The sequence below is a fragment of the Hyla sarda genome, assembly GCF_029499605.1.
Source record: "Hyla sarda isolate aHylSar1 chromosome 1 unlocalized genomic scaffold, aHylSar1.hap1 SUPER_1_unloc_22, whole genome shotgun sequence".
Classification (NCBI taxonomy): Eukaryota; Metazoa; Chordata; class Amphibia; order Anura; family Hylidae; genus Hyla; species Hyla sarda.
Genome location: NW_026607584.1, coordinates 37764 through 53500, shown reverse-complemented (window position 1 = coordinate 53500; position 15737 = coordinate 37764). Strand labels below are relative to the sequence as shown.

General features: G+C 44.4%; 1 protein-coding gene across 1 annotated transcript; it reads left to right on the top strand.

Moving 5' to 3' along the window:
- Positions 1-14158: 14158 nt before the first annotated feature.
- Positions 14159-15400, top strand: LOC130298126 (DNA damage-regulated autophagy modulator protein 1-like). The gene is made up of 2 exons (XM_056551024.1): positions 14159-14469; positions 14556-15400. Exons 1-2 carry the CDS (start codon positions 14345-14347, stop codon positions 15154-15156), a joined length of 726 nt encoding a protein of 241 aa, XP_056406999.1. The 5' UTR covers positions 14159-14344; the 3' UTR covers positions 15157-15400.
- Positions 15401-15737: the final 337 nt, after the last annotated feature.

The following is a 15737-nucleotide window of genomic DNA, read 5'->3' as shown; positions in this document are numbered from 1 at the left end:
AACCCTTTTTCACCTTAAGGACTGGGCCCTTTTTCGCAATTCTGACCACCGTCACTTTACGAATTAATAACGCAAAAACACTTTTACCGAATATTCTGATTCTGAGATTGTTTTTTCGCGACATATTCTATTTTATTTTGGTGGTAAATTTTCGGCGTTACTTGCATCCTTTTTTGGTGAAAAATCCCCAAATTTAATGAAAATGTTGAAAATTTTGCATTTTTCTAACTTTGAAGCTCTCTACTTGTAAGGAAAATTGATATTCACAATACATTTTATTTTTCTTCACAAGTACAATATGTTCACTTTATGTTGGCATCATAAAATGGACATATTTTTGCTTTTTTTTTTAAATTAGAGGGCTTCAAAGTAGAGAAGCAATTTTCAAAAGGGACAGATGCTACAGAACTACAACTATTTAAATAAAAACAAAAAAAAAAACGTATAGGGTTCCCCGTATTTTCATTCTCAGCACAATACCAACCAAACAGCAACAGCCTGATGTTACCAGGGTGGGCGGGGACCATTGTTACTGGCCCTCCCCAGCCTAAATAACGCCAGCCTGTTACCGCCTAGGCCCAGGAGCACCATTTTTGACGCTCCGGGCCTGTTGGTACTGGCTCTTCCCGGCACCCCTGTGGCGGTGGGTACCGGGGTAATAATTGGGGGTTAGCGCTAGCTGTTTTTGGGGCTAGCGCTAAGCCCTGGCTTAGTAATGGATTCAGTCAATAAGACAAGCTTCCACTACTAACCCTGAAAATTCATTAAAAAAAACACATTGAAAAAATTATTTTATTTAAGGACCGAGGGTTTTTCAGTTTTTGCAATTTCATTTTTTCCTCCTTGCCTTTAAAAAAATAATAACTCTTTCAATTTTGCACCTAAAAATCCATATGATGGCTTATTTTTTGCGCCACCTATTCTACTTTTTAATTACGTCAGTCATTTTGCCCAAAAATCTACGGCGAAATGGAAAAAAAAATCATTGTGAGACAAAATTGAAAAAAAAAAACGCTGTTTTGTAACTTTTGGTGGCTTCCGTTTCTACGTAGTACATTTTTTGGTAAAAATGACACCTTATCTTTATTCTGTAGGTCCATACGATTAAAATAATACCCTACTTATATAGGTTTGATTTTGTCGTACTTCTGGAAAAAGTCATAACTACCGTATTTATCGGTGTATAACACGCACCCCCATTTTAACAGGAAAATTTAAGTAAAAAAAATAAAATGTAAAATAAATGACTTGGACTAAATGCCACATCATCTCCCCAACTTCGTTTTCTTCTGCACCTCAGTTTGGTCCCGTCCCCTCCAGTGCCACATCATTCCTTCCCTTTTATCAGTTCCTGTGCCACATTTACCCCTCTCATCGCCACCCCCCATGTCTCATCATCTCCCCATGTCTCATCATTCCCCCTCATCATCCCCCACCCTGTCTCATCATTTCCCCCTGTCTCATCCCCCCCTCATCATTTCCCCGTGTCTTATCCCCCCCTCATCATTTCCCCCCTCTTCCCCCCATCATCCCCCCTCTCATCATTTCCCCCTGTCTCATCCCCCTGTCTCATCCCCCCCATCATTTCCCCCTGTCTCATCCCCCCCATCATTTCCCCCTGCCTCATCCCCCCATCCCCCCCCCTCATCATTTCCCCGTCTCATCCCCCCATCATCCCCCCTCATCATTTCCCCCTGTCTCATCCCCCATCATCCCCCCATCATTTCCCCCTGTCTCATCCCCCATCATCCCCCCTCATCATTTCCCCCTGTCTCATCCCCCCTCATCCCCCCCATCATTTCCCCCTGTCTAATCCCCCATCATTCTTCCCTCTCATCATTTCCCCCTGTCTCATCCCCCTGTCTCATCCCCCCATCATTTCCCCCTGTCTAATCCCCCATCATTCTTCCCTCTCATCATTTCCCCCTGTCTCATCCCCCCCTCATCATTTCCCCGTCTCATTATTCCCCCATCATGTTCCTCCTATGGCATTCAGTGGTCTTCAACCTGCGGACCTCCAGATGTTGCAAAACTACAACTCCCAGCATGCCCGGACAGCCAACTGCTGTCCGGGCATGCTGGGAGTTGTAGTTTTGCAACATCTGGAGGTCCACAGGTTGAAGACCACTCTTCCCCTTTCCTTACTTGTCTGCACTTCGGCTGTCTTGCGGGGTCAGTGAAGCAGATGAGTTACGTCCTCTCCCGGCTCCTCTGCACGGCATCACGGAGGTCACTTTTCGGCGGCGACTACAGGAAATAAAGTGATGCCGCACAGAGAAGTCGGCAGAGGACGTAACTCATCTGCTTCACTGACCCCGCAAGACCCTCCGCCTGACCTGACCTGCCGAAGCGCAGACAGGTAAGGAAAATAAACGAAACTATAAAAAGCAGGGAAAGGGGGAATGATGAGGGAGGGGGAGGGAGGGAAAATGAAAAGTAAAACTCACTTGTTTTCTCCTGCACTATCCACAGGAACTGGTGGATAGTGCGGGAGACGCTAATTAAAAGGTAGCGCAGATCCGGACAAGGTAGGGCTCATTTTAATCAGCATCTCCCGCACTATCCACCACACCAGTACCTGTGGATAGTGCGGGAGAAAACAAGTGACAGTGCGGGGAGGAGACACCGCTGGTCACTGATTTAAAGTAGCCACGGTCGTGCTGTTAATACATAACATAATTTTTGAAAACTCACCACATTTTCTTTTGTTTTGCCACGATGAGTCACCTGTTAGTACACAAAAGTTATATTGGCTTGCCTGAGGCTATCTACCAATAAGTTTAGCCACCAGGGTCTATTGGCTACACGCTTCTTACCTCTAGAACACAACAGTATACCCTTACCTAGGTTACCTTTAGAAATATGTGTTTAATTTTAGCACTCAAAAGCATCTACTGGCCAGGTAGAGCATTTCATACACGTAATAAAGAAAAGAGAGATTAGTGTACCTAACAGTGGCAGGAACAGAATTTCAATAGGCTACAATTCCTAAAGTGTTTCTTGAGTGTGAGACATATTTATATTTTACTTTGTGTATTGAAGAAGACTGAGATAAGTACATTTGAGTGAGCTATTTGAGGTACTATGTGTGCACGTACTGCTTAAAAGTTAGTCTTAATACCTTAAGGGTAGTTCACCCTGAGTAGTCCTTTGAGACTCTCGCAACATCACCCCCGGGCTGGCAGGAGTCTCTTCACATAGAGATTCTGCAGAAACTTCAGTCCCCGAGGGACCAACTTGAAGGCTGGACACAGGAGCAACATCTTCGGTTGGACTGGGAGATTCTCTGAAGTCAGGTAGAGAAGGTGTAGCAGGACTTGGAGTAGCCACAGGAGCAGGACTGGTGCTGGGGGAAGCAACCAATGGTGGCTGACTGGATGGAGCAGCTATTGGTAGCTGGCTGGGTGGAGCAACCAGTGGAGGCTGGCTAGGTGGAGCAACAAGGGGCGGCTGGCTTGCAGCTGAACATTGCATACCCCAAAACATGACAGGTTGGTGAGAAGAGAATAAAGGAACGTCCATACTGGGATGAATTCCTTCTCCTGGTACATATTCCCTGGCTGGCCTGGCTGGAGGAGGAGTAGGGAGAAGTGCAGGAGGAGGGGGTCCCGGTAAGTCTTCCTTCAAGCACACTTTTATTCGGTTTTGGTGGACCACCTGTGGCTCAAACCCTTTTTTCTGTATCTCATACACATCTGTGTCGGGATAAGGAATTGCAGTAATAGTATAGGGTTCTGTTTCCCATAGAGAATCCAGCTCATGAGTTCTTGGGAATTTCCTGAGCCAAACTTTGTCTCCCAGCTGCAGGGGTTGAGCCGAGGCATGCCGACTTTTTTTGCTGTCGGCCCTGGGCTTCGCCCATTTTTTCTCCACAATGTCTCGGGCTTCTTTGATTCTCCTGCGATGTTCAGAGACCCAGTCCTGCAAGACTTGAGGGGAGTTATTGAAAGGGGCCTGTAGCCCAAAAGTTCTGTCCTTCGGCAATTGACCATGTCTTCCCATCATGAGAAAGAAGGGGGTATACCCTGTAGAACAATGAGTAGTGTTGTTGTAGATTTCCAATAACTCAGGCAGTAGTCGGGGCCACTCTTCATGTTTCGAGACAGAAGCTGCTCGGAGCATATGGATAAACACCTGGTTGATCCTTTCACAGAGCCCATTTCCTTGAGGATGGTAAGCTATCATTCCGAGCTTCTTACAATCATGCAGCTGGCAGAGTTCCTGGAACAACTGAGCTTCGAAGGCCGTCCCTCGATCAGTGAGGACTGCTTCGGGACACCCCAAGGGCTGGATCCAGTGGCTGTAGAAGAGTTATGCTGCCGTCTTGGCGGTCAGATGCTTGACGGGAACAACAACCATCCACTTAGAGTAATGTTCCACCATGGTCAAGGCATAGCAATAGCCAGATCCAGTGGGGGTCAGCTTCACATGGTCAAGGGCAACCATTTGATTTGGCCTCTCAGTATGGATGGGGTGCAAGGGTGCTCTTGCATCTTTTTGGGGGTTCCTGATGAGATTGCACGTGGTGCATTCAGCACACCATATTTCGACGTCTCCTCGCATTCCTATCCAATAAAATCTTCGGCGAATAGTGGCCTCTGTCTAATGGATTACAAAATGCCCCGACTGGTCGTGATATGCATTCAGGACCATAGCTGCATCTCTTCTGGGGATTACAATTTGATGCACCCGTTCTCCAGACACCGGGTCCAATGAGTTTCTGTATTGCAGCCAATTATGGAGGAATAGGCGATTTCGCTGTCGCCACAACTGTCTCAGTTCAAAGTCCCCTTGCTGCTTGTGGAGTCGAGTGGGCACCTTCTTGTGGAGGCAGTAATTCAAGAGGTCCCCTATGACCCAGTTTTCATCCTGCAGAGTCTTCCACGTGTATTGGTCTTCAGGGACTTCCAGAGGTCCGGGTTCGTCACCCTCTTGGGCCGTTAGAGCATTCTGGCTCATGAACCGTTGGTAGAAGGGTGGCATTTCCACATCTTCCCATTCGTCCCCTGCAGGGGGTTCTTCACCTGGGGCCATCCGGGAGAGAGCATCCGCATTGACATTGGATTTTCCACTGCAGTACTTAATACTGAAGTTATAATTGGCCAACCGGGAGACCCAGCACTGTTCAATAGCCCGCAACTTAGCAGCGTTCAAGTGGGCCAAGGGATTGTTGTCCGTATAGACCGTGAAGGGGGTGGCCACCAGATAATCCTTGAATTTTTCAGTGATGGCCCAGACCAGGGCCAAGAGCTCCAACTTGAAAGAGCTGTAGTTGTCATCGTTCATTTCCGCGCCTCGAAGATGACGGCTGGCGTAGGCTATTACCCTCTCTTTACCATCTTGGAGGTGAGATAAGACGGCTCCCAGTCCTTCGAAACTGGCCTTAGTATATAAGCGGAACGGCTTACCGTAGTCAGGATAGGCCAAGATAGGAGGTTCTGTAAGAAGGTACTTTAAAGCTCGGAAGGCAGTTTCTTGGTCTTCAGCCCATTGTGTCGGGAGCCTCCCATTATAATTTTCCTTGGCAGTACCCCTCAGTAAGGCAGTCAAGGGGCCAGCAATTTGTGCAAAGTGAGGGATGAAAAGTCGGTAGTAGCCGGCAAATCCCAGGAAACTTATGACGTCTCGTACTGTCTTGGGTGTAGGCCAGTTCCTCACAGCACTTATTTTCTGGGGGTCAGGTTGGACACCATCGGCACTTACGACAGGTCCTAGATAGTGCACTTGTGGCTTTAACAGGTGACACTTGGATGGCTTGACCTTCAGTCCTTGCCGACCTGGAAAACTTCTCTTTTTTTTTAAATCTGATATTTTTATTAAGATCTAAAACATACAGGACCCTGACCCATTCCAAAAATCTGCCACCCAAACCTTTCCATCGCCGGCCTGAGGTAGCTACAATCTACCCTGTCGAAAGGCCTTCATGGCATCTATCGACAGGATGGATCGGAGCCCCTACTCCGGCATATGAATATTAGCAGACAGCTTAATCAAATTATCATGACTATTTCGGCTCGGTACAAAGCCGGTTTGGTCAGTAGCAATAATTTTGTTACAAACCTTTGCCAATCTCATTGCCAAAAACTTGGCAATAGTTTTGGCATCTGAATTTAATAGAGAGATGGGTCTATATGAATCAGCTGAAAGAAGGTTCTTTCCCATTTTTAACAGCAGAATTATGTTTGCTTCACGCATTGTCAATGGGAGAGACCTACTAATACAGGATTTTATTACAAGCAAGAGGCGAGTATTATAGTGCCAAATCTTTCTTTTAGTGAAAAAACAGCAGCAAAAGAGTTAACGGAAATAAGAAGAGAAAAAACACAGGTGAACGCAGGTGATAGCAGGTAGGTAATCAGCGAGGTATCCACCAATCAGCACACGGCATAGGTTATAAGAGGTATAGGCGTTCCTTAACCCCTTAAAGGGGTTATCCAGGGAAAAACTTTTTTTTTAAATATCAACTGGCTCCAGAAAGTTAAACAGATTTGTAAATTACTTCTATTAAAAAATCTTAATCCTTTCAGTACTTATGAGCTTCTGAAGTTTAGGTTGTTATTTTCTGTCTAAGTAATCTCTGATCTCAGTTTAGAAGAGGTTTGCTATGGGAATTTGCTTCTAAACTGGGCGGTTCCCGCGAGATTCTATCTCTGTCCCTCTCTCCACTATTCAGCATTACGCGCCCGTTACCTCACAGGCTCCTCAGACTGCCGTGTCATTGGAGTCTTCAGATTCTCAGTATTTTCTCCAACTAGTTGTTTCTCTTTACTCATTTAGCCCTCTGGTTTTCCAATAGTCTCTTGCTGGACAAATATTAACTCCTTAAGGACCCAGCCATTTTACACCATAGGACCCAGCCATTTTTTGCACATCTGACCACTGTCATTTTAAACATTAATAACTCTGGAATGCTTTTAGTTATCATTCTGATTCCGAGAATTTTTTCGTCACATATTCTACTTTAACATAGTGGTAAAATTTTTTGGTAACTTGCATCCTTTCTTGGTGAAAAATCCCAAAATGTTATGAAAAATTTGAAAATTTTGCATTTTTCTAACTTTGAAGCTCTCTGCTTATAAGGAAAATGGATATTCCAAATAATTTTTTTTATTCACATATACAATATGTACACTTTATGTTTGCATCATAAAATTTACATGTTTTTACTTTTGGAAGACACCAGAAGGCTTCAAAGTTCTGACGCAATTTTCCAATTTTTCACAAAATTTCCAAAATCACAATTTTTCAGGGACCAGTTCAGGTTTGAAGTGGATTTGAAGGGTCTTCATCGTAGAAATACCCCACAAATGATCCCATTATAATTGCACCCCTCAAAGTATTCAAAATGATATTCAGTCAGCATTTTAACCCTTTAGGTGTTTCACAGGAATAGCAGCAAAGTGAAGGAGAAAATTCACAATCTTCATTTTTTACACTCGCATGTTCTTGTAGACCCAATTTTTTTATTTTTACAAGGGGTAAAAGGAGAAAATGTATACTTATATTTGTAGCCCAATTTCTCTCGAGTAAGCACATACCTCATATGTCTATGTAAAGTGTTCGGCGGGCGCAGTAGAGGGCTCAGAAGCGAAGGAGCGAAAAGGGGATTTTGGAGAGTACGTTTTTCTGAAATGGTTTTTGGGGGATATGTTGCATTTAGGAAGCCCCTATGGTGCCAGAACAGGAAAAAAAACACATGGCATACAATTTTGGAAACTAGACCCCTTGAGGAACGTAACAAGGAATAAAGTGAGCCTTAATACCCCACAGGTGTTTCACGACTTTTGCATGTAAAAAAAGAAAAATAAAATTTCACTAAAATGTGTGTTTACCCCCAAATTTCACATTTTTGCAAGAGTTAATAGCAGAAAATACCCCCCAAAATTTGTAACCCCATCTCTTCTGAGTATGGAGGTACCCCATAAGTTGACCTGAAGTGCACTATGGGCAAACTACAATGCTCAGAAGAGAAGGAGTCATATTTGGCTTTTTGAGAGCAAATTTTGCTCGGGGGCATGTCGCATTTAGGAAGCCCCTATGGTGCCAGGACAGCAAAAAATACCCACATGGCATACCATTTTGGAAACTAGACCCCTTCAGGAACGTAACAAGGAATAAAGTGAGCCTTAATACCCCACAGGGGTTTCACGACTTTTGCATACGTAAAAAAAAATTTTTTTTTTCACTAAAATGTGTGTTTCCCCCCCAAATTTCCCATTTTTGCAAGGGTTAATAGCAGAAAATACCCCCCAAAATTTGTAACTCCATCTCTTCCGAGTATGGAGGTACCCCATAAGTTGACCTTAAGCGTACTACGGGCGAACTACAATGCTCAAGAGAAGGAGTCATATTTGGCTTTTTGAGAGCAAATTTTGCTCGAGGGGCATGTCGCATTTAGGAAGCCCCTATGTTGCCAGAACAGCAAAATAACCCCCACATGGCATACCATTTTTGAAACTAGACCCCTTGAGGAACATTACAAGGGGTACAGTGAGCATTTACCCCCCACTGGTGTCTGTCAAATCTTTGGAAAAGTGGGCTGTACAAAATTTTTAATATGCACAGCCCACTGTTCCAAAGATCTGTCAGACACCAGTGGGGTGTCAATTCTCACTGCACCCCTAGTTTCCGAAATGGGGTCACATGTGTTTTTTTTTGTTTTTGTTTTTTTCGTTTGTCAAAACCTCTATAACAATCAGCCACCCCAGTGCAAATCACCTCAAATGTACATGGTGCACTCTCCCTTCTGGGCCTTGTTGTGCGCCCCCAGAGCACTTTGTGCCCACATATGGGGTATCTCCGTAGTCGGGAGAAATTGCATTTCAAATTTTGGGGGGCTTTTTTCCCTTTTACCTCTTGTCAAAATGAAAAGTATAGGGCAACATCAGAATGTTATTGTAAATGTTTTTTATTTTTTTACACTAACATGCTGTAGCATGATGTAGACCCCAACTTCACCTTTTCATAAGGGGTGAAAGTAGAAAAAGCCCCCCAAAATTTGTTAGGCCCTAAACTGTTGCCTTGAAATACGACAGGGCTCCAAAGTGAGAGCGCCATGTGCATTTGAGGCCTGAATTAGGGATTTAATAGGGGTGGACATAGGGGTATTCTACACCAGTGATTCCCAAACAGGGTGCCTCCAGCTGTTGCAAAACTCCCAGCATGCTTGGAGAGTCAACGGCTGTCCGGCAATACTGGGAGTTGTTGTTTTGCAACAGCTGGAGGCTCCATTTTGAAAACAGTGGCGTACCAGACGTTTTTCATTTTTATTGGGGAGGGGGACTGTGTAGGGGTATGTGTATATGTAGTGTTTTTTACTTTTTATTTTATTTTGTGTTAGTGTAGTCTAGTGTTTTTAGGGTACAGTCACATGGGCGGGGGATTACAGCGAGTTTCCCGCTGCGAGTTTGAGCTGCCGCACAAAATTTGCTGCATCGCAAACTTGCAGCCTGATACTCACTGTAAGCCCCTGCCCATGTGAATGTACCCTGTACATTCACAGGGGGGGGGGGGAATCTCCCAGCATGCACAGTCTATCAGTGCATGCTGGTAGTTATAGTTTTGCAACAGCTGGAGGCACACGGGTTGGGAAACGCTGAGTTAGGAAACAGACAATGTTTCCCAACCAGTGTGCCTCCAGTTGTTGCAAAACCACAACTCCAAACATTCTCAGGCATGCTAAAAGTAGTAGTTCGGCGACATCTTTAGAGCCAGATGTTGCTGAACTGCATCTCCCAGCATACTTGGAGTTGTAGTTTTGCAACATCTGGAGGACTACAGTTTGCAGACTACTAATACAGTGGTTCCCAATCTGTGCCCTTCCAGATGTTGCAAAACTACAACTCCCAGTATGCCAAAACTGTCCAGGCATGCTGGGAGTTGGAATTCTGCAACATCTGAAGGGCCAGATGTTACAGAACTACAACTCCCAGCATGACTGGACAGTAAGGGCATGCTGAGGATGTGTAGTTTTGCAACATCTGGAAGGGCACAGTGGTCCCAAAACTGCGGACCTACAGATGTTGCAAAACTCCAAGGACTGTCTGGGCATGCTGGGAGTTGTAGTATACAGGGCTTTATGGCGACGTGCATTGCTGTAAAGGGCCCGACCGCGGCTGAAGATCCACTCACCTGTCGCCGCCGCCGCCGTCTTCATCGCCGGGATCCGGGTCTTCAGGGACGAGGTAAGTAACGGGGCCGGGCCCCAGCACTCCCCCGTCGCGTCCTCCGGTCTTCCTCCTGCCCTCTCCGAACTTCCAGGGGCCGGGCAGGGCGGGAGGAAGTAACCGCCCCCCACCCACCCCGTGCGATTGATCGGTTAGCTAACCAAAGAATCGCAGGGGATAGGAGGAGGTGGCACCTCGCTCCTATACTTTAGCATGGTCCTGGCCTTCTGTGACAGCCGGGATCATGCAAAATTACCGGGCGGTCGGGTCCCAGAGACCCAATCAGCCCGGTATCGCCGCAGATCACATGGGCGATTTCCCTAGCGATTTGCGGCGATCACCGACATGGGGGGCCTACATGGCCCCCCTCGGCGTTTGCCCTGGATCCCTGCTGAAGGATTTCAGCAGGGATCCGCTTGCGATCTCCATCGGGTGAGCGGCGGAGACCAGGAAAAGACCATGACGTATGCATACGTCATGGGTCCTTAAGGGGTTAAGAATATTACTTGGCATTAATATTAATAATATATTACCTTTCTGTCATTGACATTGTGTCCCAGTCACTGCCACACATTAGACTTGTGCACTACAAAATTTTTTGTTTTGTTTCGTTTCGTTTTTTCGTTTTGGAAAAAACTTTTCGCTTCAGCAATATTTTCGGTTTTGATTCTTCGGATACATTCAGTATTCGGGTGTTCGGGGCTGATTTTTTTTTTCGGATACATTCGGTATTCGGGTGTTTGGGGTTGATTTTTTTCGGATACATTCGGTATTCGGGTACATTCGGTAAATCTTTTTATTCTTTTTTTGGACTTTAGCGATCCTAAAAAATTATGGAGATGCCTTTTTTATTAAAATTTCGTAGGGTACCATAAAAAATCATAATAAAAAAGATACAGTAGTGATGGAAAAAATTGTATCTAACGAAATGTATCTTTTTTATTATGAAATGTTTATTAATTTTTAAACAGGGATCAATTTATGTGAGCGGGTAAAGCACTAAAAATGTAGCCGACAATAATGAAAATGTAGTGTGTGCGTGTTTTTCACTTTAAAAAAAATTTTTTTTAGGTAGTACTACTACTCCCAGCATGGAACACACTCTTCCATGTTGGGAGTAGTAGTTACCTGTACTAATTGACAGATCGCTGGGGTCCCTTGCGATCTTATTGTATAGATGGGGTGGCAGCTCTTCTATGGTCCCCTGCACTCACGTATATATACACATATTCATATTTCCCGCAGAGCTGTGATATGTCTCGCTACGATATGTCTATTAATGCAGGTACTACAGCTCCCAGCATGGAGCAGAGTGTGCTCCATGTTGGGACTATTAGTACCTGCAGTAAGGGACAGATCCCAGCGGATGTCACTCCTCCTGACACCTTCTGCAATGTCCTGATGTGAATGTCGGGATCAGCTGTTCTCATGGCTACAGAGCCGGGAGAACAGCTGACGCTGAGCCGTAGGTATACATGGTATATCTACTGCTCAGCAAGAACTTACAGTGAGCCTGCAATGTGTATACAGTATACACATTGCTGGCTCACTTAACCCCTTGCTGAGCTGTGCGCTATGCGCAAGCCCAGCAAGGGAAGAGTGAACTTACACTGCTGGACAGTGTAGGTTAACCCTTTGGGCGGTATACACTATATACAGCTATCTATAGATAGCTGTATATAGTGTATACAGAAGACGAAGTCCGCTTACTTCTCTCGAGTACCGGGCAGGTCCGTGTAGCTCCGCCCCTAGTGATGATGTCATTAGGGGGGCGGGGCTACAGAAGGGAACAAGGCTAGTTAATCTGAAGCTCTGTTCACATTGTCCGTTTTGTATAATGTGAACAGACCTTTCTGGCAGTGTCTACTCAGACAGGGAGACTCCAGCTGTTGCTAAACTACAACTCCCAGCATGCCCAGACAGCCAGAGGCTGTCTGGGCATGCTAGGAGTTGTAGTTTTGCACCAATTGGTGGCTCCCTGTTTGGGTAGACATTGCATCATGGGTGCTCTCCCCAGCGGACAGCGGCAAAAATGTCATAACCATTTTTTTGTGTTTTTTTTCTTCTCGTTTCAGATCCGTGTATGCAGAGGATTACTGCGGATTCAATGGATTACGGTGGATTATTATTTTTTTCTTTTAATAAAATGGTTAATGAGGGCTGTGGGGGAGTGTTTTTTTAAATAAAATAATTTTTCAAATGTGTTGTGTTTTTTTTAATGAATTTTCAGGGTTAGTAGTGGAAGCTTGTCTTATTGACTGAATCCATTACTAAGCCAGGGCTTAGCGCTAGCCCCAAAAACAGCTAGCGCTAACCCCCAATTATTACCCCGGTACCCACCGCCACAGGGGTGCCGGGAAGAGCCGGTACCAACAGGCCCGGAGCGTCAAAAATGGTGCTCCTGGGCCTAGGCGGTAACAGGCTGGCGTTATTTAGGCTGGGGAGGGCCAGTAACAATGGTCCCCGCCCACTCTGGTAACGTCAGGCTGTTGCTGTTTGGATGGTATTGTGCTGAGAATGAAAATACGGGGAACCCTATACGTTTTTTTTTTTTTAAATAGTTGTAGTTCTGTAACATCTGTCCCTTCAGATTTAGCAATTTTCATGAAATTTTTGAAAATTGCTTCTCTACTTTGAAGCCCTCTAATTTAAAAAAAAAAGCAAAAATATGTCCATTTTATGATGCCAACATAAAGTGAACATATTGTACTTGTGAAGAAAAATAAAATTTATTGTGAATATCAATTTTCCTTACAAGTAGAGAGCTTCAAAGTTAGAAAAATGCAAAATTTTCAAAATTTTCATTAAATTTGGGGATTTTTCACCAAAAAAAGGATGCAAGTAACGCCGAAAATGTACCACCAAAATAAAATAGAATATGTCACGAAAAAACAATCTCAGAATCAGAATATTCGGTAAAAGTGTTTTCGCGTTATTAATTCGTAAAGTGACGGTGGTCAGAATTGCGAAAAAGGGCCCAGTCCTTAAGGTGAAAAAGGGTTGCGTCCTTAAGGGGTTAAGAAACACCTTATTTTCTGTCCGCCAATGCAAAATTCTCTAATAGTGCCCCTCCCGAGACTAGACTCCGGATCCGCCCCTGGTTGTGGTTAAACTTTACTTTCATGGAAAAGTTTCCGAGTTGCCCATAGCAACCAATCAGATTGCTTCCTTCATTTTTCAGAGGCCTTTTCAAAAATGAAAGAAGCAATCTGATTGGTTGCTATGGGCAACAGCACAACTCTTCCTCTGCACTGGTTTTGCTGAATCTCCCCCATAGAGGAAGATTTATCAAAACCCAAAACCTGTCCAGAGGAAAAGTTTCTGAGTTGCCCATAGCAACCAATCAGATCGCTTCTTTAATTTTTCATAGGCTTTTTCAAGAATAAAAGAAGCAATCTGATTGGTTGCTATGGGCATCTCAGCAGCTTTTCCACTGGTCAGGTTTTGATAAATCTCTCTCTATGGGGGAGATTCATCAAAACCAGTGTAGAGGAAGTTATGCAGTTGCCCATAGCAACCAATCAGATTGCTTCTTTCATTTTTTAAAAGACCTCTGAAAAATGAAGGAAGCAATCTGATTGGTTGCTTTGGGCAACTCAGAAACTTTTCCAGAAATGGAGGATGCTAATTTTTTGCATCTTATATGGAATTATTCCTATATTCATACATTTTGGAATCATCGATCTTATTGAAAAAAGGTATAACATTAAGATCGAACGAGACCCTTAGATGCTTATCCTTGGAGATGTCGGGGAGTCTATATATAAGAAAAGTTTAATTAGGCTATTTCCTTATGCAAAGTTGCTGTCCGGGCATGCTGGGAGTTGTGGTTTTGCAGCGGTTGGGGGTTCACAGCTTAGAGACCACTGCTATAGAGGGTGCAAATGTATCCGAGCCCTGGAACTCAAATAATGTGAAATATGAGATGATCAAAATGGAGCCCCTGCACTAATTACTTGGGTTCTGGGGTCTGTAAGGTCCATAGTAGAAACATCAGGTTCTGTCCATAGCAGATACTAAATCATGGCAGCTCTAAGAAACAAGCAGTCATCGTGACATCAGACATGTGATGTCATAGACAGCTGGAGTCCTGACATTCCACTGACAGCCGCCCGAGCCTTCATTCTGTAGATTGTTACAGTGCGATTAGCAACTTCTATTTCTTCTTCTTGACTGAGATGGAGCTAAAAGGTTTGGGGTTCGTCCCCCTTCTGTTGGCGTTTTGGTGTGCGGCCTGGCTTGCCACCAGCTACATCGTGACGGTCGTCCTCGGCCATGCAGCCTCGCCACTGATGCACATCAGGTAAGATAAACAAGCACAAGATTCTTATTTCATGGGTTGGGAGTGAGGAAATATCCATAATAACATTGGTTTCTTTTCCTTCACAGTGACGTGGGAAATGTCTTTCCCGAAAACATATTATTGAGAATTGGTTTCATAGGGACATCCATTGGCACTTTGGTACTAACCTTTCTTATTTATAAGTATATGGTTATGCATACTGAAGAGTTCAGGGGTCATCAGGTCCTGATCCAGAGGATCCTGCTGGCCATTGTGTGGGCCTCCTGTTTTGGTACAGCTGTCATGCATGTATTGTCCCCCGAAGAATATCCCAGGATACACTTTGTCAGCACGATAATTTCCATTACATGTGAAGCCTTATACTACCTTGGGCAGTCCATCCAGATGTATAAATTACCAGGAGCAAACAAAGTCATCCACCATAGTAGATGCACCTGCTGTGGCCTGACTTTTACCTGCGCAATTTTCTACTTTGGATATAAAACATTACAGGAATTATTCTATGATGATGAAGACTGGGACGAGATCCGTGAAATCACCACCATAATCATGGAGTGGGTGATGCTTCTACTGATCCTGATAAACACCGTGACCTATTATTCCACCATGCAGAGGTTAATGTTAACCGTCTCCAGGAACAGCTGCAAACTCTCTCTTAGAGTAAGAATTGATGACTTCGGGGTGTAGACCACCACGGGGGCCATCAAGTGGACTTCTGGGAGAGATACTGCACAGGACACGGAAAAACCATAAAAAAAATAATATGAGCTGGTGATATTACCTATACAAAAAAAAAATATGAGCTGGTGATATTACCTATACAAAAAAATAATATGAGCTGGTGATATTACCTATACAAAAAAATAATATGAGCTGGTGATATTACCTATACAAAAAAATAATATGAGCTGGTAATATTACCTATACAAAAAAATAAAAAAAATGTAAAAAAAATATTTGTGTGTGATGTGTAATACCTACCGTATATACTCGAGTATAAGCCGAGTTTTTCAGCACCATTTTTCTTGCTGAAAACGCCCCCCTCGGCTTATACTCGAGTGATTTCTCCGCCTGTCAATCCCTTTTCAGTGGTCTTCAACCTGCGGACCTCCAGATGTTGTAAAACTACAACTCCCAGCATGCCCAGACAGCCATCGGCTGTCTGGGCATGCTGGGTGTTGTAGTTTTGAAACATCTGGAGGTCCGCAGGTTGAAGACCACTTCGGCCTTCGTCATCATCCAGGCCCCCCCCCCCCCTCTTTTGTTTT

Excerpts from the sequence above, each read along its gene's own strand:
- LOC130298126 (XM_056551024.1), top strand. The coding sequence starts at position 14,345 with ATGGAGCTAAAAGGTTTGGGGTTCGTCCCCCTTCTGTTGGCGTTTTGG. Across the intron at positions 14,470-14,555 it reads TCGCCACTGATGCACATCAG|TGACGTGGGAAATGTCTTTC; the intron begins GTAAGATAAACA and ends TTTCCTTCACAG.